The sequence below is a fragment of the Eublepharis macularius genome, chromosome 3 (assembly GCF_028583425.1).
Source record: "Eublepharis macularius isolate TG4126 chromosome 3, MPM_Emac_v1.0, whole genome shotgun sequence".
Lineage (NCBI taxonomy): Eukaryota > Metazoa > Chordata > Lepidosauria > Squamata > Eublepharidae > Eublepharis > Eublepharis macularius.
Window position 1 is genome coordinate 3,092,511 of NC_072792.1, and position 26,560 is coordinate 3,119,070.

Consider the following 26,560-nt stretch of genomic DNA (forward strand, 5'->3'; position numbering starts at 1 on the left):
GGAGGAGCGCTTATCTCCCCCTATTAAGAACGTTTAATTACAAGGTTGGAACATCTTTCGGACGAAAGGACTATTGATGGACTACATGTGGAAATACGAATAGAGGAATTGTAATGTATTGGTTGGAGTGTGCTTTCTACAAGTAGTTTACTATTGACTTGTTTATGGTTGACTGTTTGGATTTTATAACATATTCAATATGGTTGATAAATATTCTAATTTGTAAGTGGCAGTAATTGATGTATGTTATAGGAAGTTTGATAAAGTAGCTATTGGTTACTACTAGACATATCATAGTTTAGACTTCATTTGGGGAGACCCTCTCTGTGATAAACTTAAAACCAACCTGTAATGTGAAAACTTTTGTTTAGCCTCCCAGTTTTCACCCAGTTAAAATGAAGCCTAAAGAATATAATTCATTTTTAAAAAGAATTATATCCTGCCTTTCTTTGGAAAGAATGACATCGGCGTAGTATACAGAAAGGGGAAATTGCAGCATAAAAAACAGCGTGAAAACATTAGTGACATCAACCTATAGGAGCACTGATTGGGAGGGGCTTCAAGCAGGAAAACCACCTTAACACACCCTGGGAGGAGGCCATCCTACTCTATAAAAGGCTGCGTTCCTGACAACTCACTTCTTCCCCTGGTGCGCCTGCAGCGAGCGCTGCCGTGAAGGGAAGCCCAGACAAGGCAGCCCGTCCCTCCAGGGAGAGCGCCGTGGCAGGAAGCCCAGGCCGGGATCAGGCACGAAGCAGGCAGCAATGGACTGCCTGCTGGAATGTGTGGGAAAAGGAAGTCTTCGCTGTTAAAGCGGCGCTCACAAATTGGAGACATTGGTTAGAAGGAGCCCGACATCCGTTCGAAGTCTGGACGGATCACAAAAATTTAGAGGCCCTGCGTAGCCCTCGCAAACTAAACGCCAAGCAATTGCGGTGGGCGGAATTCTTCTCGAAGTTCAATTTTACCTTAAACTTCCTACCAGGCAAAACTAACTTCCTCGCTGACGCTCTATCACGCATGCCCCAACATAAAAGCAAAAGGGAGGAGACAGTCGACACGGTGTTTTCGCCTACGCAATTAGGGGGTGTGATGACTACGCGCAGCCGCGCTAAGCCCTCCCCGTCACCCGATCAGGGGTGGAGAGAAAAACTGAGAGCTGAAGTGGAGAAGGAGGGGGGGAGGCGCCCAAAGACAAACTGCAACAATCCACCACGGGGGAATGGCTTTGGGGAGACTGTTTTTATGTGCCCAAATGTCTGAGAAAGGATGTTTTACAACGATGTCACGATGCCCCCACAGCGGGACACTACGGTTACTTAAAAACACTCCACTTGGTGCAACGCCAATTTTGGTGGTCAGGCATGCGCAAGGACATTTCCCAATACGTAGCCTCTTGCCCCATCTGTCTCAGCGCCAAATCCCGAAAAGGCAAACCGCCGGGGCTTTTGCAACCCTTAGAAACGCCAAGTCGACCATGGGAGATTATTTCTATGGACTTTATTACTGACCTCCCTCCCTCTAAGGGACATAATTGTATTTTGGTCGTGGTCGATTTGTTTTCCAAGCAAGCGCACTTTATACCGTGCACCACCATTCCCTCCGCTAGAAAACTAGCTGATATTTTTATAAAAAACATTGTGAAAATACATTCTTTTCCATCCAAGGTGATTTCGGATCGCGGCGGGCAATTCGTTGCCAACTTCTGGTGGGAGCTTTTGCAACTACTTGGAATTGAACAAGGGCTCAGTTCAAGCCATCACCCAGAAACAGACGGACAATCCGAAAAAACTAACCAGATATTAGAACAATTTCTAAGATGCTACATCAACTTCCAACAAGACAATTGGGTTGATTTGCTCCTGTTAGCAGAGTTCTCCTATAATAACAGTGTACACACGTTACACACGTTACACACGCCTTCACCCAGCTGGGATCAGGAGCGAAGCAGGTAGCAATACCTGCCCCCCCCCCAACCTGCCAGAATCAGGCGCGGAAAGCAAAAATAGGGACCACCCCGGTGCAAGCACAAGCAAAATTACAGACGAAACCAGCTCTTTGAAGTGAAAACTCAATGAATACACATTAAGAACACTCAAATTATCAAAAATATAGTTATAATGTGTATATACAAAATAATCCAAATACTGAAGTAATCAAGATGTGAGTATTACAACAACCATCCCAGTAAATACATCACAAAAGTGCTCACTGGCACAAAACAGTAAAGGGGGGGGGTGCACGCAGGCACCTCCTAAGAATTATACAACCCAAAGGCAGCAGCACTCAATTACAAATATACAAGGGGGCACACTGGCACTACCATTCACTTAGGCAGCCATGGAACGGTTTACAAGGGATACCGTCCACAGCAAAAACATTTAAAGGGCGAAAATGTCCAATAACATCAAGCTGCAATTGAAGAAAAGAGGCTGTGAAGAAAGAGCTGAAGGGGTCCAACGCCCAGTCAGCAAATTCAGCCTCCTCATCAGCCACAGGACGGGATTTGCCAGCATACGTAGTATTAGCCCATTTCGTGAATGGATCACTTCTTCAGCAGGCACATGTAGTTAGATCCCTGTGGAACAGTTTCGCATACTCTCTCAGTGAAGCCGCCAATTAGTCACAGCGTCTAGAGCATGTTGTATTTTTTCCCACAACGGGCTTTTTTTTACTAGTGAGATATAATCTCTGACAAACTTTAGAAATATGTTGGTGGCTGGTTCTTGCAGGCGTAGGTAGCCTCAATTAAAGATGTAACATTTCCGGAAATTTTGAAGCAATTCGGGAACAATGTTTTTTTTCCAAAGGAAAAAGTTCAGTATTTCTGTCTGCAATACATTTTAAAGTCAAACCTAAACTTATTTTACTGTTTCAACAACATGAAGTGCATCACCTATAATTTTGCATATAACATTGTCCTATTTTGCATGTTTATGAAATTTTAAAAATATGAATGCCTTAGTTTTTTACAAATAAAATTGTGAACATACTGATAATTGAGAGACCTTCAAACTGCTACTCTCTGTGGTACCGCAGCATTTGCATTTTGACCTGTGCCATCTGATAGGTAGGAAAGAAATGAATAGAAAATGAATTTTGTAGTAAACAAAAGTGTATTATTTGAATAGAAACAACCACTAGACTACAAATCCAGCATATTTGTTTGTTTGTTTGTTTTATAGCCCGCCTTTCTTGCAGAGACTCAAGGCAGATAAAACAAGAAAACAACCAGGCAGAAGAGAACTCTACTTAACAGTCCAGTAGGACTGTGTCTGGGTGTGGGTGTGTGGTGCCATTAAGTCACAGCCTATGCCAACCTCGTGGGGTTTTCAAGGCAAGAGACATTCCGAGGTGGTTTGCCCTTGCTTGGTCTTCCAACTAAGTACTAACCAGGGCTGACCGTGCTTAGCTTCTGAGATCTGTGAAACAACAAGGCAATACCCGGTCGAGACCAACAACAAACAGAGCGGAGAACCACCCGGGCACTAAGAAAATATATCCGTTTTTATATATGAGGTTTTAACAAGAAAATAATCACATTGGTTGTTGTGGGTTTTCCGGGCTGTATTGCCGTGGTCTTGGCATTGTAGTTCCTGACGTTTCGCCAGCAGCTGTGGCTGGCATCTTCAGAGGTGTAGCACCAAAAGACAGAGATCTCTCAGTGTCACAGTGTGGAAAAGATGTCCTACATGTCCTACATCTTTTCCACACTGTGACACTGAGAGATCTCTGTCTTTTGGTGCTACACCTCTGAAGATGCCAGCCACAGCTGCTGGCGAAACGTCAGGAACTACAATGCCAAGACCACGGCAATACAGCCCGGAAAACCCCCAACAACCATCGTTCTCCGGCCGTGAAAGCCTTCGACAATAAATAATCACATTACTATATCTGTGTGAGTATTTGTACTATGTGCATAAAGTGCATTCATGCATTCATCATATAATTACAATTTTCCTTTTCCCACAGTCCAATCCCAGCAGGGGACTCCATGCCCCGTCCCAATCCTTTTAAGAACAAGGCAAGTACTCCATGAGTAAATGAGATGGTAAGTATGAGTCAACTTGTAATCACTAGCGGATTTTATCTTTCTTTTCTTTTCTTTTCTTTTCTTTTCTTTTCTTTTCTTTTCTTTTCTTTTCTTTTCTTTTCTTTTCTTTTCTTTTCTTGCAGATGTCTTTCAGGATGTTGTTCGTGGGATCCAACCACAAGCAGCCCTAACTGCAGCCGGCTAAGCAGTCTTTTGCGTCATTCTTTTGCACAGTCTTTTGCGTCACTCTTTGGGTCTTGACGAATGAGTCGAACTAATCAGGTGATCCTCCAGCCCCTGAGGAAGTCTTGAGGACGAAATCTGCCGCTTAGCCGGCTGCAGTTAGGGCTGCTTGTGGTTGGATCCCACGAACGACACCCTGAAAGACATCTGCAAGAAAAGAAAAGATAAACTCCGCTAATGATTACAAGTTGACTCATACTTACCATCTCATTTACCCATGGAGTACTTGCCTTGTTCTTAAAAGGATTGGGACGGGGCATGGAGTCCCCTGCTGGGATTGGACTGTGGGAAAAGGAAAATTGTAATTATATGATGAATGCATGAATGCACTTTATGCACATAGTACAAATACTCACACAGATATAGTAATGTGATTATTTATTGTCGAAGGCTTTCACGGCCGGAGAACGATGGATTGGGACGGGGCATGGAGTCCCCTGCTGGGATTGGACTGTGGGAAAAGGAAAATTGTAATTATATGATGAATGTATGAATGCACTTTATGCACATTGTACAAATACTCACAGATATAGCACTAGATCCAGAGGAGTTAGCCGTGTGAGTCTGTAGTAGCAAAATCAACAAGAGTCCAGTAGCACCTTTAAGACTAACCAATTTTATTGTAGCATAAGCTTTCGAGAATCACAGTTCTCTTCATCAGATGCATGGAGGGCAAAAAGAAACTGGTCAGATATAGAGGAGGAGAGGGGAGGGCAGAGTAGATGCAAACAGCTCCTTCTGATAAAGAGAACAGTTTGCTTCTGTTGAGGAAATCAGTTACCTCTGCTACAGCTGCTCATCTTCCAATGTGATATATGCCCTCATGTGCCAACAATGTCCATCTGCTCTGTACATTGGACAAACCAGCCAACCTCTACGCAAAAGAATAAATGGACACAAATCTGACATGAGAAATGGCAACGTCCAGAAACCAGTGGGAGAACACTTCAATCTACCAGGACACTCCATCAAAGACTTAAAGGTCACTGTAGTCCAACAGAAACCTTTCAAAAACAAAATCCAACGGGAAGCTGCTGAATTGGAATTCATATGTAAATTTGACTCTGTCAAGCTGGGACTGAATAGGGACTATGAATGGTTATCTCATTATCAGAGGTAACTGATTTCCTCTACAGAAGCAAACTGATCTCCATATCAGAAGGAGCTGTTTGCATCTCCATATCAGAAGGAGCTGTTTGCATCAACTCCGCCCTCCCCTCCCCTCCTCTATATCTGACCAGTTTCTTTTTGCCCTCCATGCATCTGACGAAGAGAACTGTGATTCTCGAAAGCTTATGCTACAATAAAATTGGTTAGTCTTAAAGGTGCTACTGGACTCTTTTTGATTTAGATATAGCACTGTGATTATTTTCTTGTTAAAACCTCATATATAAAATACCCGGGTGGTTCTCCACTCTGTTGTTAGCTTCTGAGATCTGGCAAGATCAAGCTAGCCTAGATCATGCAGGTCCGGGTGCAGCAGGACTGGGATTATGGAATTGGACAGCAGTGCAAGCAAACAAAAAAGTCTTCTTTGAGACATGGCATCCCATAATATAGAAACTGATTAACAGAGGCAGAAGACAATGCAGTAAAAGGAAGGTGATACATGCAATAAGCATTGCAATAACCTACAGTTCCACTCCTTATAAAAATGACCTCCGGAACTGATCCTGTTGTAATCCCTTTGTAAAATGCCCCCTGGACATTTCTATATTGCACATTCTGCCGACTGATGCCAGTGGGAAGGGGCTTCTGACCTCTGTGAGGCTGGTGCCACCACAGAGAATACACATGAGTGGGGAATGGGTTTTTTGCCCATTTGCAGGGTGGCACTTCAGGAAGGTTCGGCTCACATAAGTGTCACGGAAAAGCATAGCGGGCCAGTCCTGCCCATCTTGGCTACTAAAACCTTACCACATAAGATGACGTAAAGTTCATCTTCATTCTTCTGTGCCTCCACACATGGGACTGCGCAGGCGCAGGCCAGCCGCCGGAAGATTTTTCATCTTTTTCCTCAGCTCCGAAGGGGCCGTTGGGCGCGCGCCGCAGTGACCGTTTCCCGCCCAAACGGTCACATGTCCCAACAGCGACCAACGGCCCCTTCCCTCAGTTCTCTTCTTGCCGCCGCTAGAAGGGAACGTCTGCTTCGCAACTCCGCGCTTTATAGTGATTGCTTGCTTCGTGATTGATTATTTCGGTATTGACTTGGATTTCGGACTTGACTTACTCTTCTTCTGACTGATTTGGACGGACTTTGGACTCGGTGTGTATTGATTCGGACTGTTATTCGACGACGCATATTGCTGAACCCCTTAAACATGACCTCTAAGGCCTTATTCAAGCACTGTGCTCAGTGCCAGAAGAAGATGGCCCAAACAGATGGGCATGATCTGTGCCTTTTTTGCCTTGGGGAGGGTCATAATGTCCCAGTGTGTAAAATCTGCCAGAAGTTTACCCATAAGGCCAGACAGGAGAGGTCTGCGCGCTTGAAGGCATCGCTGTGGCAGAAAGTGTTGGATGGAGAGGAGACTCCCAGACCCCTTCGGTGGCGGGAAAAACTCCGTTGTCCTCCCCAAAGGCTGCCCTTAGCTCCTCGGCCGAACGGCATTCACGAGCGGGCTCTGTGGCCTCTGCTAAGTCGGTGTCGACATCTCGACCGGCGAGTATAGCAGTATCAAAAGCGGGTTCACAAGTGGCGATGTCTCCGAAATCGCCGAGAGAGAGGGCGTCGTCGAAGTCGGATCCGAAGAAGTCGGTTTCAGGATCGGATCCGATGGGGTCAGATCCTACCTGCCTGCCGACTCCGACGCCGGATCCGAAGACTACTGCGGTTCCGAGACCACACTCCGCTGGCAAGAAGTCTTCCACCAAGAGGGCGTCAGATCCAAGAGCCAGCTCGGAGCCGCCGTCAAGGAAGCCGAAGAAGTCCAAACATCGACACTCTCGGTCCCCACGGCGCAAGTCTGCTGATGCGGTGGTGCTAGTATCTCCACGCACACCTTCCCCTCATCTGAACTCACCAGACCGTTCTGCTCCGGAGGAAGTGCCGGATCCGGGTGCGTATGTCATGGTCTCGAGTGAGCATCGTTCCCCGTCACCGGAACCGAGCCCGGCTGCCCCTCGTCGGATCCGACGCACACCCAGAGAGCGCTCGTCCGCGTCGCCAGCTTCCCCCATTCGGAGTCGACTCCCTTTCTCCGATGTGGAAAGTGTCGGTTCCGAACGTTCCTTTCCATCACGACACCGGCAGGCCTCCTATATTCCACCTGCATACCATTGCCAATCGAAGGGGGCCCCTGCGGGGTATGACTCCTCTGATCCGAGGCCATCAACATCCAGGCAGCGTGAGTGGCTACCTCCACTCTTTCCAGCTGATGAGGTGTCGGCTCCTGCTTCTGATGAGGAGGAGGCTGCTGTTGACTACGAGTATCGCTCTGATTCCTTGTCGGAACCGTCTCCAGATGACAATGTGGCTCCCAGTACGAGTTCCTCTTATGAGGACCTCCGTATCTACGCCGACCAGATGGCCTGTATGGCAAAGGCGTTGGAGATTGATATTTCTTCGGCCACGCCTAAGACGAAGGACAAGCTCCTGTGTCGCATCTATGGTGACAACCCAGCTACGGTGGGTTTCCCTATGTTGGAGGGCGTGGAGAAGTTGTGGAAGGTGCCTTCAGATCTGCCAGCTACATCGAAGCGGATTGAGCAGATGTACAAAATCAAGCAAGGCACGTGGCAGTCGCTTGTCAAACATCCTCCACCTTCATCCCTGATTGCCGAGGAAATCCAGCACCGACGGTCAGGTTCCTCTTCCATCCCGCCGGACAAGGAGGGGAAGAAGATGGACACCCTGGGCAGACGCCAATACTCCATCTCGGCCCTAGCCCTCCGTATAGCCAACTACCAAACCATCATGGCTGGCTGTCAGCTGTACCTGTGGGAGAAGCTGACATCTTATGTCGCTGACTTGCCTGCAGATAAGAAGGCGGTGGTGTCCCTGCTGCAAAACGAAGCCATTCGCCTTTCAAAGCAGCAGATGAATGCGGGGAGCCATGCAGCTGATACTGTGGCCCGTGGTATGTCATCAGCGGTGATCCTGAGACGGCACTCTTGGCTCCGGTTGACGGCTCTCCCGCAGGAGGTGAAGACCAAAATTGAAAATCTGCCCTTTGAAGGGGATTCCCTCTTCTCGAGCACCACGGATGAGGCGCTGAAGAAGAAGAAGGAGGATAGGCAGACGTCTCGGTCGTTGAGAGTGACCTCGGCGGACAGGTCTTCTTTTAAGCCACGGTACCCTATGAGATACAACCCGTACCAGTACCATGGAAGATACCAGCAATGTCCTTACTTCCCGCACTATCCTGCTACTCAGCACCATTACACTCCTGCGCAGCAACCCAAGAGGCGTAGGCCTTTCAAGCCCCGTCCATCTCAGCCTCCTGCTCAGCAAAAAGATCCGCAAGGAGCAGGGAGGCAATTCTGACGGGATGAACCAGTCACAGCCCTGACTTTCTCGGACAGGCTGAATGAAGCCTTTCCTATTTGAATGGGAGTCAATAACATCTGACTCATGGGTCTTAACGATTGTGAACAAAGGATATGGGCTGGAATTCACTGAACTGCCTAGGTGTATCTCACCATTAAGGGCTGTGAATAATACCATGGCTGAGCTTGAGGATGAGATCATATCTCTCTTGGTCTTCTCAGAAGAAGACTGAGACTTGGAAGAGCAGTTGTGAGGGAGCTAGAGAAGATCTATAAAGGTAAAGATGCCTCTCTGGGAACCAAGATCAAGATAGTCCGAACTGTTGTATTCCCCATTACTATGTATGGATGTGGATGTTGGACAGTGAAGAAAGCTGACGGGAAGAAAATTGATTCTTTTGAAATGTGGTGCTGGAGGAGAGTTTTGCCGAGACTATGGACAGCCAGAAAGACAAATAGGTGGGTTCTAGATCAAATGAAGCCTGGATTCTCCCTAGAAGCTAAAATGACAAGACTAAAGCTTTCATACTTTGGTCACATCATGAGAAGACAAGATTCTCTGGAAAAGTCAATAATGCTAGGAAAAGTGGAAGGCAGCAGGAAAAGAGGAAGACCTAAAATGAGGTGGCTGGACTCAATAAAAGAAGACACGTCCTCCAGTTTGCAGGATCTGAGTAAGTCTGTTAATGATAGGACATTTTGGAGGTCTTTCATTCATAGGGTTGCTATAGGTTGGAGATGATTTAATGGCACATAACACACACACACATTTGCTTGCTGGCTGTTAAAATGGTTTTGTACACATTAATGTGCTTCACAAATTTTGTTTCCTCTCCTGAAACTCCCTATGGAACACAGTAGCTGGGAGTGGGGGTGGGGGGAGCTCTTTATAATAAGCAATGTGAAAACTGAATACAGTTCATTGGAGTTGAGGTTTCTCCCTAAAAAGGAGCAAGAATATGTTCAACACTTGATTCGGATTTTTTTTCTTCAGAGATGTCATGAGAAACGTCCTTTGTTCCACAAGGAGGCAGTGTTGTTTTATCCTGTCATGTCTTGGCATTGCTTCCTGAATTATTTGCATCAAGAAATATTTTATGTATGTTCCTCTTCTGTTATACGCAGCTGATATGCTTCAGATGAACAAGGAACCCAATTTCCTCCTTTTCAGAAAACATATTGAATTGAAGTTAATTTTTTCAAACAGCTGCCTGCTATACTAATCTGTGCAGTAGGATGAAACAGTTAGAGCTAGCGTTGGTAACGCTTCTTCTACTTTTTGCAGATTGTGGATGATTCTATATTGGTCTGCTTTTGTGTACTTCATGCATTTCTCCTGCACGTATCACGAAAGGAGGCTGTTCTGCTGATCACACGCTGCAGTTCACTCCCGCTTAACAGTGACTATCCACATTTCCCCCCCATCCATCTGTTTAAAGTAATTCTGGTTCTGTTGTAAATAGATTTTATTTCAGCGTAACTTATTATAAAAAGGAGGCAAACAAATGTGTGAAATTGGATTTCATTCATTGGATATTGGAACTTTATTTATTTATTTGTGTCATTTATAGTCTACCTTTCTCACTGATACTCAAGGCACATTGCATAGTGTGAGATTAGTACAGCCAGCAGTATCAAGGAGATTTGCATAAACAATGCCATAGGGTAAATAAATACAAGTTTACAGAGACATCACATTAGCAAGGATCCAATACAGGGTTGAAGAACTGCTGAAACAGAACATAATCAGTTCTAGGACTGACATCAGATAACATGAAGCACAGGTAGTATGCTTGAAGTTAAAGTTCTTGGGATATGTACAGCCCTGTGCATTTTTTCACTTGTATCTATCTATAATTTTTTAAAAAACATATCAGCACTAGATAGAGCCCATTTCATCAGACAAATTATAGTGGTTTATATATGAGGTTAGCCCTGACCTAGGTAGCCCAGGTGAGCCTGATCTTGTCAGATCTCAGAAGCTAAGCAGGGTTGGCCTTGGTTAATAAGTGGATGGGAGACCTCCAACAAAGACCAGGGTTGCAAAGAAGGTAGGCAATGGTAAACCAACTCTGTTAGTCTCTTGTCATGAAACCCCCACCACACATTGCTGTATATTGAATGTAACGTTCAGCCTCGGTGCTCTTCTGCTAAACAGCGGATCCCAGAAGGTCTTTTTCATGATTGAGCTACAATGGAAAACAACGTTCTTTAAAGTGAAGTGAAACAGTATATTTCATGAACTGTTCAGTTGGACTGTGATTGGACATGTTATGATGTATTTATATTCATTGATTGTTTTGTATCTCTGAATATTTAGTAGCATATTTATGAACTTTATGAATGGTTACTATTATTGCACTTAATACTTTAATAACTAATTAAAATTTGATAACATTCGATTTTTGGTTTCTTTGTTACTTTCCTATTAATCCTATCTTATATTGCTTTTGTCGCTGCTTATATAAAAAGCATCATTATAACTTTTCATATAGGATAGGCATATTTATGGAATTTAGAAGTATGAATGCTTTATTTTTCAGCAAGCAAAATTGCAAATATTCCCAACATTTGTGTGAGAAGAGAGCTGCAAAGGGCAGTCACCATCTACTGCCTTAGTTTTTGCTAGCTGGGGGGTGGAGGAAGTTAAAATTAGAAAATATATTTTTTCACAAGGAAGACATGTTAGACTCTCATACAGTCACAATAGGTAGGACTGCCAGCATATCTGGATATTAAGTAAAACTTTTAAACACTGAACTTTTTAATAATGAATTTTTATACACCTTACAGCATATCAACTGTTGCCAAAACTATTCATATTGAATCAATGTAACCTTGAAACTACATTGTATATACATGGAGTCAGTGCTTTTTTTGTTTAAGGCTGCACGGATTTCCATTAGTACCCCCCTCAAGACTTGGAAGTGCACTCCCCCAAAAGGTGCCAGTACTTAGTGAGTATCACCATTTAAAAAAAAAACCTGCAGAGTATACATAGGAATTCCCATTATCTAATACTCTGGGTTGACACCCACCCACCTACCCCCCGTTTTGGTGAGGGTGTAGTGGTTAAGAGTGACTGGACTCTAATCTGGAGAACCGGGTTTGAGTCCCCAGTCCTCCCCTTGAAGCCAGCTGGGTGACCTTGGGGCAGTCACTTAAGAAGGGCAGGACTCTAATCTGGAGAACCGGGTTTGAGTCCCCAGTCCTCCCCTTGAAGCCAGCTGGGTGACCTTGGGGCAGTCACTTAAGAAGGGCAGGACTCTAATCTGGAGAACCGGGTTTGAGTCCCCAGTCCTCCCCTTGAAGCCAGCTGGGTGACCTTGGGGTAGTCACTGAAGAAGGGCAGGACTCTAATCTGGAGAACTGGGTTTGAGTCCCCAGTCCTCCCCTTGAAGCCAGCTGGGTGACCTTGGGGCAGTCACTTAAGAAGGGCAGGACTCTAATCTGGAGAACCGGGTTTGAGTCCCCAGTCCTCCCCTTGAAGCCAGCTGGGTGACCTTGGGGCAGTCACTTAAGAAGGGCAGGACTCTAATCTGGAGAACCAGGTTTGAGTCCCCAGTCCTCCCCTTGAAGCCAGCTGGGTGACCTTGGGGCAGTCACTTAAGAAGGGCAGGACTCTAATCTGGAGAACCAGGTTTGAGTCCCCAGTCCTCCCCTTGAAGCCAGCTGGGTGACCTTGGGGCAGTCACTTAAGAAGGGCAGGACTCTAATCTGGAGAACCAGGTTTGAGTCCCCAGTCCTCCCCTTGAAGCCAACTGGGTGACCTTGGGGCAGTCACTGAAGAAGGGCAGGACTCTAATCTGGAGAACCGGGTTTGAGTCCCCAGTCCTCCCCTTGAAGCCAGCTGGGTGACCTTGGGGCAGTCACTGAAGAAGGGCAGGACTCTAATCTGGAGAACCGGGTTTGAGTCCCCAGTCCTCCCCTTGAAGCCAGCTGGGTGACCTTGGGGCAGTCACAGCTCTCTCAGAGCTCTCTCAACCCCAACCACCTCACAGGGTGTTTGCTGTTGTGGGGATAATAATATACTGTGTAAACTGCTCTGAGTGGGTGTTAAGTTGTCCTGAAGGGCAGTATATAAATTGAATGCTGTTGTTGTTTTGCGTGAGTAAATTCTGCACTATGCTTCAGTTTGAAAGCGGGCTCCCTGCTGCTTCATTTTGTGTTTTTAAAGTGGTGTTGGTGCCTGGGCAGCTTGCCTAATACTTGCTGCTCACCTCTTGTGGGGCTGCTTCGTTTCATGGGTGCTGCTCCGGCACCTCCTCCAAGCTACAGCCAGTCAGGGGCAAGGCCTGCCGAGTCAGCAAACGAGAGTGGGCTGCATACGGCCTCTGGGCCTCCTGTTGTGCCTCCCCTGCATGAACCTGCCTGCCTGACCGGTCAGCACCGGAGAAGAGGACGAGAAGGTGAGCTAGCCCCGAATACTTCGGCTGACCTTATTCGGTCCTTCAGTGGATAAGGGGAACAAGTTGGCTTCAGGGTTCATTGCGGTGTTGGGGGTGGAGAGCAAGAGAAGGCCTGTGTGTGAGAGGGGTCAGTACCCAGGGTGGGCTGCAGTTAATTAATGATGCATTGGGTTGGTTTGAGCTGGGAGGCAGAGGTGGCAGCCAGGCATGTTCTTTCAGGCCCGCCTTTTGTGCTGAGCTATTTCTCAGTATTGATCTGGCAGTATTATTAGCCTGTTTCTTCTCGACTTTAGAGGGTGGTTATTGTCGCCACAGGAAGGCCTGACGTGAATCTTTGAGGGGTTTGTTCCAGTCCAGTGCTGTCAGATTGTTGCTAAAAGAGAGTCTCAACTGTAAAGGGGCTGAGAAGGGCTATATTTTTGCTCATCGGTACCATTTTCTAAGGCTATTGAGGAGCTCGACCAGGCATGACAGCTGTCATGCAAACGTACATAGGGGAGGATGAGGCGTGGGACAGGCCTGCTGAATGGTCCCCCTTCCCTCTAGGTAGCTCCCTGCCTTGGTCTAATCGCAGCAGCCTTGGCAGGTGAGGCACCAGAACACCAGTGATTCCTAAAGCTCGCCACATGCTTCCTAATCTACCTGGTTTAGTTCACTCTCTGAGGTTCACAAATGGGGGTCTGCATTCTGGTTGGAGTCAGCACACCCTTCTCTGGCGTGCAGGGAGCAGGGCGCTGAACTTTCCCGTTCTGGTCCTTTCCTGTCCCCACAGTCCATTGCTCTAGATCAGGCCCATGGTTATTAGGGGATTTAAAATAGCCCACATCAATGCACTAATCCCCTCTCTGAATTTCCAACGTTCATTTTAAAAACAAGTTAACCCTTTTCCTTATGGAGATCTAAGGAGAGAAGGTGTAAGGAGTTTTCCACCCAATTGACTCTGTTGATTCCTAGTTGATTGAGCTTGTTCTCATCTACCATGTTCCATAACCTACTCTCTTCCATGGGACCAGTGAGAGCAGTTGTCCCAAAGAACCCCATTTTAATTTTGGGCGCTCCATCTGTTTGCAAGTGGGTAATTGGCTTCAGCACTAGGTTAGATGGGGAAGGGGGATGGCTGCACCCAACTGACCTTACTCAGCAGTAATTGCAAGCCACTGTGGCTGTGTCTCTCTGAGCTTGCGCAGAGTGGTTTTTACTCACCAGTGACTAATATCCATTATGCCCCTTTCAATTTAATGCTCCCAAAGGGTATTTTGTTTAGGTCTTTTCTTGTCCACTTTTCTCCCCATCACGGACCCAAAACAGCTTACAAAAATGCCAGTACAATTTAAATAAAATACAATTTAGATAAACAGGGAAAAGGTTTACAAAATGCCCTGGTGGGCAGTCTGGTCTCCCCCAAGACAGTCTATCAAGGCTGTGGGCTAAGATCCTTTCGGCTCATGGCTTCAGCTGTGCCCAGGAGGGTGACAAGCTCAGCCTAGATCTTAAACAACTGGTTTAAATACCAGAGCCTTTCGTGAGAAGAAAGTTTTTAGCAAGGATCTAAATACATTTGAGCCTAGGATAATCCCTGCTGCTTTCCAAGTCAAGGCTGGAAACAAATGACCAGTGTACTCCTGGGCATATGAAGAACGCCCCTCTCTCTGTCCACAGTAACCACACACTTGGTAGTAGGGGTGACTTTCTGAGTTGGGAGGAGGTGATTTTCAGGCTGGTGAAATTCCATCATTTTCCATTTTAGTGAGGAGGGCATCCCATCACCACCTGGCCTTTCTCCAGTAGAGTTTGTGATCCTCTGCTGCAGACGACCTCAGGCTTCTACTCAGCATCTCATCTCAATCAATAAGTCAATCAATCCTTTAGTGGAGTAAAAATAGATAAGATGGAGCATAACGTACAAGTTGCTATAGGATAACAATTGAATAAATATATCATCAAATTGACTCTTTATATCTAATCGCAGCACAACTTTACAGTGTATTGTAAAAATATAGCCACCTTCTCAGTTATATCTGGAGAGGAGTCATTCAAGAGAAAACGAATCTTAATGGGGTCAGAGTCGCATCTTATTTACCAAAATAGAATTTAAATATTTAGTATGAATTTCTACATAAAGAGGACAATAAAAAGGATATGTGAAATTGTTTCAATACAACTTGGCTCACAGGGACAATACCTAGCTCAGTATGGTACTTTTTGAAATCTTCCATATAGGATTGCAGATGGCATAGAATTAAATCTGGCCAAAGGACAGGCTCTGCGTTGTTGTGGAATTTGCAGGAAAAGGAGATAGGAAGCCACGTGGCCTGCTTTTAATGGAATCTCCAAGCTCACCGGGGAGCAAGAATTGTTAGCTGGACTATTAAGATTTTGTGATTCAGTGTCCAGAATTCTGCATTGAATCCTATGGGATGCATCCAGTTGGAGAAAGCATAGATATTGAATCCAAGGACAAACCAATAACACTTTTCAATGCAAGCTAACCAGTTAGAGGACTCAGATTCTAAAAGCATTTGGTAAATACGACTGGAGGGCTCAGCATTATAAAGCAGTTGCAGCCAGAATTTAATAGTTGCGAGCCATGTTTCTACTAAGATTTGTCCGGTTTCCAAACAAAGTGCTGCATAAGGCACACAATGCGGCATTCCCAAAATTTTATGAAAAAACTTGGGGCTGCGTATGTTCCAAAGAATAATCGAATGCACCAATCCAAAGTGGGGTACCATATAGCAGTTGCAGGCCCACTTGAGCCTTAAAAATCTTTAGAGCAGCAGGTACAAATGGACCTAAGTATTTGAACTGTTCAACCTTTTCTATTTTCATTTATTTCCCACTTAACGCGGTTTCCACATTCTGGGGAAAAAACATTATTTTTGATTTTTCGTAATTCATTTGAAACCTATTAGATACAAAAAATTCAAGACATCGATTCAGGCCCACTCGTGAGCAAGACACTAGTACTGCATCGTCGGTATAGTAACAGCGGTACATGTATGGAGCCAAGTTTAGGACTGTGACCATCCACACCTGCCAAATATGGGGCCATATCATTAAGATTAATGGTTAAATAAAGTAGCAGCTGAGATGCAGCCCTGTTTAACTACCTACTTGATAGGTTGTGGAGGTATATAACTACTTAATAAGCAAAAGTATCCTCTTGTCAATGTTAATTTTGTTCAATTTGTCCCAGAGTAGTTCTCTGTAGAATCAAAGGCTCCTTTAAGATCTAAGAACGCAGTATATAGTTTGAGACTAGCTTTCCTAGTGTATTTATTAACCAGATGGAATAAAGTAAAACAGTGATCTAATGTAGTTTTTCCCTGACAAAACCCCACTTGTTCTGGCACCAGAATTCTCTGTTGTGATATCGAAAGAATGTTTGAATAATAACTGCTTAGCATATAATTTCCCAATTATACAGAGGAGACATATGAGTCTGTAGTTTGATGCAATCATGTGGTCACCTTTTTTTATAAATGGGTGCCACTATTACATTCATCCAAGCCTAAGGGATTAAGCCGGTCTTACCTCCTACCGTAAAGAGAGCAGCTAAGGGAGAAGCCCACAAATCTGGGTCCAGTTTTAAAACTTCAGGCGAGTCTTTTGAATTGAGAGTAAAATCTTGGCAAGAAGTCAAATTTATCATCTAAGGGTGGTATGACCAAAAACGATCCTGAAAGAGATTCAAGCTTAACAGTCAAAATTAAAGGAAGATGATCATTTAGTAATATAATAATAGTCTACAACATAAATCCTAAATGCAGGGGAAGTCAAGATATAGTTGTTCACACTGGAATCCCTTGATGATGTAAAAGTGAATTAACCTGTGTTAGCAAAATTAGTTAAACCATTCAGCCAAATTCTGTTAAATTGAATATAGAATTTTTCAAGGCATAGTCATCCTACTCAGCTCAACCCCACCCCTCCTGAGTAGATACAAATGACCTACATCTTTTCCACACTGTGACACTGAGAGATCTCTGTCTTTTGGTGCTACACCTCTGAAGATGCCAGCCACAGCTGCTGGCAAAACGTCAGGAACTACAATGCCAAGACCACGGCAATACAGCCCGGAAAACCCACAACAGCCATCGTTCTCCGTCCGTGAAAGCCTTCGACAATACATATTATACATTTGTCACATTTTTTATAATTAAAGTGAATTTGTCACTTGAAAAAAATTTATAGATAGATCTTCTAGATGGGATTAGTTCCCCCTCCCCCACTGTTGCTGTGCCTCTAAGCACATTTATTATCAGTGTGCTGTTTTTATATTTTATTTTAAATATGATGTGAACCAATAAGGGTGAATGAAGAGTGTCTCTAGGATGTCATGTGAGTACATGTATGAAAGATAGACAGATGGGTTGGCTTAATCTTTGGTTTTATTAGTTTGTTATGGCCAGTGGCTGAAATAAATTATTATAACTGGAGTGGAACAATGTAACATGGGCCACTGCTTCAGTTGCCACCAGATGCTCTCTTCCCCCCCCCCCGCCCCCGGTGCTTTTCCCTCTGCACAAAGGACCTTTTGAGGTCCAGGGGCAGGTTCACGGATGCTCAGCATGGCTGCAACGAGATGTTTGCACTTCAAAAACTTGCATATCAGTTTTGGATTGGGATTTCAGAAAGGACACTGTTTTCAATGCCTTGATTTTTCAGGAGTGTAACCGCTAGGCCATTATTTGAGGAGGGGGTATCAGGTCCTAAAACTCTTAGACCTTTACTTTTGTCATCTGTTTCCCCCCTCCCCACCCAGAGGCAGCAGGAAGAAGGGGAGGGAAAGAGGAAGCCAGCCCCGGATTCACCTCTCTAGCATCATCCTCATCGGACACCTTCTCTCCACTGCAGGTACCAGATGTTGCAGAGCCCACATCATAGCTGGGAAATGGCAGGCAGGCTCTGGGACATCGCAAGACTTGGCTGCTGCAGCAGCTGTTTCCTCTACCTGCCACCAGCAGGCTTTTAAAGAACTATTTATTTACATTGTTTACAGTCCGCCTCTCTCACTGAGATTCAGGGTGGATTGCGTAGCGTAAGCCAGCTGGGACATTCAGTACGTAATGCAATAGGGCAAGGACTGCAGACATTTGAAAACAAGCAGAAATGCAACACAGAACTGAAATCAAGGCTGAGACAAAACATAAGCAAAATGACTTATAATGACGCAGAAACTATCCAGTGGGATCATACATACAACAGCAGACAGTACACAGTAGCGTAGTCTACGATACTTAGCCCTTTTCCATTATACCATTACATCAATATAACAACATAGCAATGTGTGCATTCTCCATATTCCTTCCTTCCTTGTAAGACTCTAGCCACTTTGGTTGCAGAGGTGTCCCTTTCTTTTTGCAGGACTCTAATCTGCAGAACCAGGTTTAATTCCCCACTCCTCTGCTTGAAGCCAGCTGGGTGACCTTGGATCAATCACAGCTTCTTGGAGCTCTCTCAGCCCCACCCACCTCATAGGGTGATTGTTAGGAGGATAATAGTAACACACTTTGTAAACCACTCTGAGTGTGGCATTAAGTTGTCTTGAAGGGCGGTACATAAATTGAATGTTGCTGTTACTGTTACCATCATCGTTATTATTTATGTCTCTGCAACCAAAGGGGTTAGAGTATGGTTAAAAATGAAAGCTGGGAATTCAGAAAACTGTAGCTATCCTGTTACATTGATTAAAAGCTATTCAATTGCCAATGTAAAAATCCTGTCAGGCGGGGGGCGGGGGGATGGCCGCCATGACAGCTCAGCTGCTGGGAGCGTGTAGGGGCCAGGCAGCCCACCTGCCACTTTCTGGGTGTGGGGCAGGCTCTGCCGCCTCCAGTGCTGGTGGCAGGGAGAAACCGACAGCAAAGACAACGCCTGTGTGGTTTCAGTTGGGTAGCTGTGTTGGTCTGCAATAGGACAGGATTTAAGTCCAGTGGCACCCCAGAGACCAACAAGATGTTCAGGGTATGAGCTTTTGCGCGTCATCGCCCCCTTCTTCATGTACTGAGTGTCTGCATGGTAAGTCTGGGGCCAGTTTGGTCCTTTCCCTTTTAAAACGTAAAGGGCTGTGGGTAGAGGCCAGGTCTACCTGACCATCAGCTGTTAGCATCTTTGAACCTTTCTTATCTAAATGCTATTTGCAGGGCTCTCAAACTGGATTTGCATGACTTTAGAACAAAGGGTATTGGGTACTTTTGCAAGAGTCATTTAGGAGGGTGTCTGTTTCTTGCAACTGTGTATGAGACAGAAGAATATGGTCTAGGAAAGGTGCCTTTCTCTGGAGGTTGATGCTGGGAGTTTGCCTTGACTTTGCAGCTTGGGAACTGGCAGCTGCCCTCTAAACACACGGGAGGTTTGCACACCTCCCCAAGGGGGCCTCTGCAATCCTTCACATGTATTATTACATGCTGAGCAAAAAACCCTGCCCATGATTCCTTGCAAAAGTACATTTGAGGAGGGCCTTATGTTGACCCGTGTTCAAGAGCAGCAAGATGTGAAGTCTGAAACGGCCATTCTGCGTGCCATTTTTCTTGACACGTTCTCTTGTCAGCTCCAGCCATGTCCTGGTGTGTGAACACTTTGGTCTTTCCGTTCTTACTCTTGCCTAAGCACTTCAGTATGACCTGAAACCTTGTACCAGTTAGATCAGTGAAATATCTGAACTATTTTATACTGATATAATTTTTTTCCTGACAGTTGCAAACTTCAAAGCTTTGTATCTGGATGTGAATTTACTCACCAAATTTAAAAAATCCATATTTCTCCTTTCATACTCAGATGGTATGGACAGGGAAGATAGTGCAGAAATAAACAAAATTTGTGTTAGTGAGGTCTGATTTCCACTGAGGCAAAGAGAAACAACAGGCTCCTGAAGTTCTACCATGTATGAAATCCGGTTATTTTTGTTCCATTGAAGCTTAAACTTGTCTGTATCTGACTTTGTTAGATCCCCATTGTGACGATTCATCTGTGTATGCCCTGTCACAAGTTATAATGATCAGGGCATTGTGGACCAAAGAAGAGAGAGCCTGCCTTGGTGCTGCACTTGGGAGGCTGACAGGAAAAGAAAAGCGACGAGTGCGCTTCAGGCATTTTCAGTTATAGCCAGAGGCTCTTTTCAGAGCAGTAGAAATGTTCATCAGTTAAGTTATTACCAGCTAAACTGCTGATCCACACCCCATGGACTAATCCATAGAACGGCATTAACTCCTTGTTGGAATCAGCAAAAGGTCTGAAGGCGAGTCTAGATCTCTAGCTTTGTAAGCAGAAGAGCATCTCTAGCCAGCACATGGCACCAGCTCCTTGGCCACAGCTTCCAGTCGCGTTTGGTATCCAGGCGCCCTTTTGCCACGGCATTTGGTCCCCAGAAGGATTTCTGATGCAGGCCATGAGAAATGATCTTTGGCTGTAGGAGCTGGACTCATTTTTTAGCCTTCAGGGTTTTGTATTTTAATAACTAAATTTTTTACTTACTGGTACGCAAAGCTTAGCCTTCAGTTTCTCATAATTTTATTGAACCTATGACAAATGTATTTATTTATCTACTACATTTACAGTCTGCCTTCCTCACCAAGACTCTAGGTGGGTTACACAGTTTGAAATAATTCAATAAGAACAATAGAAAACATGCAACCTGCAGTGAATAAAACAAAATTAGAGAACAATTTACTAAAAACTGTAGGAGTTATACAAATAATGTAATAGGGCTGAGTTGTAAAATTGGCAAACTGTGTGATAAATAGTGTACTTTGTAGGTGGAACAAAAGCAAGGAAAACTTACAAAAAATAGCTAGAACCTTATTTCCTTTATTTAAAAAATCCCCTCCTGAATAGTTCTATTTTACACGCTTACACATTTTGCAGAATGCTAAAAGCACGAGGGCCTTCCTGGCCTGCCTAGGCATGCCATTCCACAAAGCGGGGGCCGCAGTAGAGAGTGCCAGCGTGCAGTCCGGGCCCCTGTGCAGGGGGCTCCTTCAGAAGAGCTGGAGTAGATGGAAGAAGTTGACCCAGTGAGACACATCGAGAGAATCGATTCTGTAGTTTATGTGGGTCCTAGACCGCAAAGGGTCTTGTTGAAAGTGCTGTACTATAGACATAAATATGGAGTAATTGCGGTTGCCATCACCACATCAAAACATTAAATCTCTATCCCTAGCTTAACTACTCCCCATGATTGCTTTAAAAAGTTCCATTAAACTTAATTTTGGAGCCAGTTTAGAACACAGTTGGTTAGGAAATCACTTTATCCAGCACCATTGGATGGTGTACAGTTAAGTTCATACATGGTAGTGGAGGAAAGTGCTGTCAAGTCATAGCTGACTCATGGCAGCCCCTGCTAGGATTTTCACGGCAAGAGACAGGACAGAGGCGGTTTGCCTTTGCCTGCCCCTGCCGATCAACCCTGGTCTTCCTTGGAGGTCTCCTATGCAGTTACTAAGCAAGGCTTCCGAGATCTAACGAGATCGGGCTTGCCTGGACTATCCTGATCAGTTTATATATAAAGAAGCAATGATAAGAACTTCATTTATTTTCATGTCATGAAATGATAACTGTTGGGTTTGATCCAGTCAGCCCTTCTGCTCGGCCAGTCCCCCCCCCCCCCCCGTTTCACGTGGCAGGCCTCCTGATCCCAGAAGCATATCCTTTTTGTTTGCCAAAGGGAACGCCTTCCTTGCTTTTTTCACCATTGGAAGAACTGGATGAGATACAGCCTTTTGTGGTTCCACTGGAAATGGCTAAGAGAAGCTACAGTAAAACCATTGCCGAAAGTACTAGGGGCCACAATGAAATTTCTAGGCGCCATGGCGACCAGGTGCAGGGGGTTTGTTGATCTCTCCCCCCCCACCCCCCCTTAATCAGGTTTTCAGTGATTCTTTACATTGCTGAGGAAGGGCCTGGAGACCTCACTGTTTCTTGAGTATTAGAACAATAGCCTCAGGTTTTTTTTAAAAAAGCTAGAATTCTCTCCTGCTAGACATTGGCTGGCCGAACGGCTGCAGCCCGCAGGGCCCCTTGATGCACTCTGCTGCGCATCTGAGGTCCAACAAACCGCTTTTGGGAGTGGAAACAAACTCTTTGCACTCTGAAAATGACCACATTTTGCCCTCAGAAAAACTGAATTATGAGACTTGCACAAAAAGGATATTTGTGCAATTTGCTTAATTTTTACCAAGTGTGAAAGCTGCAAATTTTGTTTTTGAAAATTTAATTTTTGTCAAGTGTGCTGCGCTTCAGATGCTTGAATGTAGACGTGTAAGGAAAGAGAGAACCCACGAATCTGAGTGCCTCACGGGAGGGGCCCTGTATGGAAAGAGGCCCAGCCGTTGTCATCATCACACTGCATCTGTGCAGTGCTTCTGTGTGATGGACGGGCTGGCGTTCGATACCCATCTTGCAGGCTGGGGGTCTGAGGCGGAGAGCAAATGGCTTACGGCTTACCAGGAGCCCCAGGGGAGGTGTGCCCTTGATGGCTGGTTTTTTCCAAAGGGTTAAAAATCCCCATGAGAGAGGGGCTTTGGCATGGGGAGAGGGAACTCTTCCCTGGCTCTTTTCCTCAGGCTTGGTCCTCCATTGTGGATGCTTTTAGCCCTTGAAAAGGTTTCGTTCCAAGCTCCAGTTGTGGCTCCGCTGAGTCACCTCTGGCTTGGTCCTGGGTCTGCTCTCTGAGTCATTGGCGGAGGAGAGATTTAAACGGGGCCTCCAGATTCATAGCTCAGTCCTGTTTGTTCCGTGCACTTTCATCCTGCCTTTCACTCAGGGAATTTAAGGGGGCCACACAAGGTCCTTTCCTCCTCTATCCTGTGTGTTGCACCCCAATAAGCACTGGATAACTAGAACTGCCCTCCGGCGTTTTAAACACTGGGCTTTCCCACAACTTGCAACATTCCTGTGACACGTTTTTCAGGTTGAATGAAAGCCATGGGGCATTTTGCTTGTCTGTGGCAAGCAGTAAACCCTCTGCGCTGAAAGACTCTGTTGGTCTGTCCAGTGACTCCCTGTGGGAATTCCTCTTTCAAGGGAGAGGGAGAAGGATTTGTGACGAGCAGAGTGAAGAAAGCATCATGCGTGTCTGCTTGAAAGTCTGCTCCACAGCGCAGACTTTAATGCCCATTGTGAAAAGCCAGGCTGGATGAGGATGCTTGACTCGGGGGGAGGGGGGGCCTGTCTGGGCTACCTCCCTGCCGTGCCCTTGTCACACCAAAACTGCCCAGTAATAGAGTCAGAACAGACCAAAACAGGACAGGACAGAATTCGTAGGAAATCTGCTCTCACAAGGTATGTTGATGGGCACTGGCTTAGAAAGGCTTCAGGCTCCCAGGGATTGCTGTTGACACAAGACAGGGCTCAGCATCAATTAGTGAACAAAGTGAGCGGACAGATCATTGGCAAGACGATTTCAAGTAGAAATGTTTACATTTGTTTTGAGCAAGTTATAAGGAGCTGAACCCTGGAGATTCCTCCCCGCCCTCCAGTTACATACATTTTGAAGACTTTGTACAAAGGGAGGCTAAAGAAGGAGCTACAATGCCAGAAGTCCCAGGTTTGAATAGCACTTCTGCCTTGAACTCCTTTGGCTTCCTTAGATAATCCCACCTTCTCCCTGAGCTTCAACTGAATACCTGTTTTACAGGTGTTTGGTTAAGGATTACAAGAAGATAAAATAAAAATGACTTTAAGCATTTATCTGCTGCCTTGCCAAAGGTTGAGGTGGCTTACAAATGTGGGAGTACGATTCCTAGAGACTAAACCCTAAGCATTCCCCCTCAGTATAAAACAGCATGCAGCGTCCCAACAGCGAAACTTGGGGGGGGGGGATAGTCAAAGGAAGGCAGACTCTCACCACCTCTGAAAAGGGGGAAAGAACCAGGGATTTTTAGGAGCTGTTCCATTGCCTTGGAGGCTCTGTGGTGAAGAACCTGCTTTGTGATCATCTCTCACATCAGGATAGAAGATGAAGCAGGGCCTGATCCAAAGAAGAAAATTGGCATCAGAGCTGGGGTAGGGAGAGACAGTCACTGGTCATGAAGGGCTTGACCTTGACTTGGCTCTAGAAGCAGGCAGGCAGCACAGTTTCGTCTCTCACAGTTGTCAGGATGTATATAGTTTGGTGAAATGTTTTGAGCACACTCAAAATCTGTTGTTCATCTTCGATCTTCTGTGCAACCCACATGGGTTGGCATGCGCAGGCCTGCCAATTTTGGAAGTTTTATGGCTAAAATACCACCGGGGGCGCTCCTGCCTCCTACTGTGCCTGTGCAGCCGTTTTCCTGTCAGAACAGCCCCTTAGGAGGCAGGGTGCCCCCTGCTACCCTCAGTTCCTCTTTTGCCGCTGTGTAGAGAGGTTCTAGCCTTTTTGTGGAGTTGTTTCTCTTACTGTCTTATATCTTAAGAAACGTCGGAGAAGGCTCTGTTCAAACGTTGTGTAAAATGCAACACTAAGATGATGAAAATGGATGGGCATTCGCTCTGCTTAATGTGTTTCCGTGAAGGACACAACATGCAGACTTGTAAGCACTGCCAGAACTTCACACCAAAGGCCGTGCAGAGAGAGCCAATCTGCTTAAAATGGTGCTGCAGGAGAAAGCCATAGCGGTGGCAGGACCCACTCCCAAGGCAAAGAAATCATTGGCGGATCTGATTGGCAAGGAGATGACCCGGGATGAACTGCCCAGGAATCTGGCAAAAAACCTAAACATCTCTCCTCCAAGGAACTTCCCAGACTGTCTCCAAGTCAAGAACTGATGGAAGAAGAGGTGATACTTCTGTAGCAACCTCCGACACCATCTCTACGCTCCAGGTCCCCTTCTCTGCACTCCAGATCGAGGTCGACCTTATCCTCTGAGGAAGAAGAGGAGCTTCCTTATAGGAGACACCTCTCCCGCAGGTCTCCACAGGGAGACTCCGGCTATCATGAGGGAGAAGAGTGGTATTTCACTGGTCACCCACTTTATGAGACTGAGCTGGGGAAGACCTATCATACTGATGTCCTTGCCAGAGAACTATCACTAGCACCCTTGAGGAAGCACCATTCGTTCTCCAGCTCACGGGTGGCCTTCCTGCTGTCAAAGGCAGATATGGGGCCGGATCCGTATCAAGAGAGGCTTAGCCCTACCCCACTTTCGGAACTCTCACCAGCAGGCTGTGGGAGAATCTGGAGAAGTATCACCCACAGATAACTTCGGCTCCTATACGGAGCAATTAATCAGGATGGCCAAAGTGTCGCAGGGCTCGGTTTTGGGCCCAGTACTTTTCAATATTTTTATCAATGATCTGGATGAAGGAGTGGAAGGGCTGCTCATTAAATTTGCTGGTGATACCAAATTGGGAGGAGTAGCAAATACCCAAGAAGATAGAATTAAAATTCAACAAGACCTGAATACTCTGGAGAAGTGGGCAGCTGTGAATAGGAGGCAATTCAACAAAGACAAGTGCACAGTATTACATCTGGGCCACAAAAATGGGAAGCACAAATACTGGATGGGGGATACACTTCTGGGCAGTAGTATATGTGAAAGGGATCTTGGGGTAAGAGTGGACTGTAAACTAAATATGAGCAGTCAGTGTGATGCGGTGGCAAAAAAGGCTAATTCAATCTTGGGTTGTATCAAAGGGGCCGTAGCGTCAAAATCGCAGGTCATAGCCCTCTCTATACTGCCTTCGTCAGGCCACACCTGGAGTATTGTGTGCAGTTCTGGAGGCCTCACTTCAAAAAAGATGTGGACAAAATCGAGAGGGTGCAGAGGAGAGCGACGAGGATGATCAGGGGTCTGGAGACTGAGCCCTACGAGGAAAGGCTGAGGGCCTTGGGAATGTTTAGTTTGGAGAAGAGGAGGTTGAGGGGGAACATGATCGCTCTCTTTAAATATTTGAAAGGCTGTCATTTGGAGGAGGGCAAGGAGCTGTTCCAGTTGGCAGCAGAGGGTAGGTCCCGAAGCAATGGGCTTAAATTACATGCACAAAGGTACCGGCTGGATATTAGGAAAAACTTTTTCACGGTCAGAGTAGTTCAAAGGTGGAATCAGCTGCCTAGGGAGGTGGTGAGCTCCCCCTCACTGGCAGTTTTCAAGAAGTGGCTGGGTGAATATTTGTCAGAGATGTTTTAGGCTGATCCTGCACTGGGCAGGGGGTTGGACTAGATCAGCGATGGCAAATCTATGGCACGCGTGCCACAGCTGGCACGCAGAGCCCTCTCTGTGGGCACGCGAGCCAAGTCGCCGATCGCTAGGTCCAAGGCTCATTTGGAAGGGGAACGCCTACAACGGCGTTCCAGTAGCTCTGAGCAGACATCACATGGGTTTTGGCCCTGCCCACGTGATTCCTTTTCCTCAAGGCTGCCTCTCTGCTGCCCATCTCTTTAGCAGCAGGAAGCGAAGGCAGCAGC

General features: G+C 45.8%; 1 protein-coding gene across 3 annotated transcripts in view; it reads left to right on the forward strand.

Moving 5' to 3' along the window:
• TSC22D1 (TSC22 domain family member 1) overlaps window positions 1–26,560 on the forward strand; it is a 68,023-nt gene that overhangs the window by 28,091 nt on the left and 13,372 nt on the right. Inside the window, exon 2 of one of the 3 annotated variants that reach the window (XM_054973248.1) lies at window positions 1,668–3,556. The exons of the other annotated variants lie outside the window; for them this stretch is intronic. Coding sequence (XP_054829223.1) covers window positions 1,668–1,671 — 4 coding nt within the window. The 3' untranslated portion in view covers window positions 1,672–3,556. Of the gene's footprint in view, window positions 1–1,667; window positions 3,557–26,560 lie in introns of those variants that run through there. 3 annotated transcript variants of the gene reach the window in all.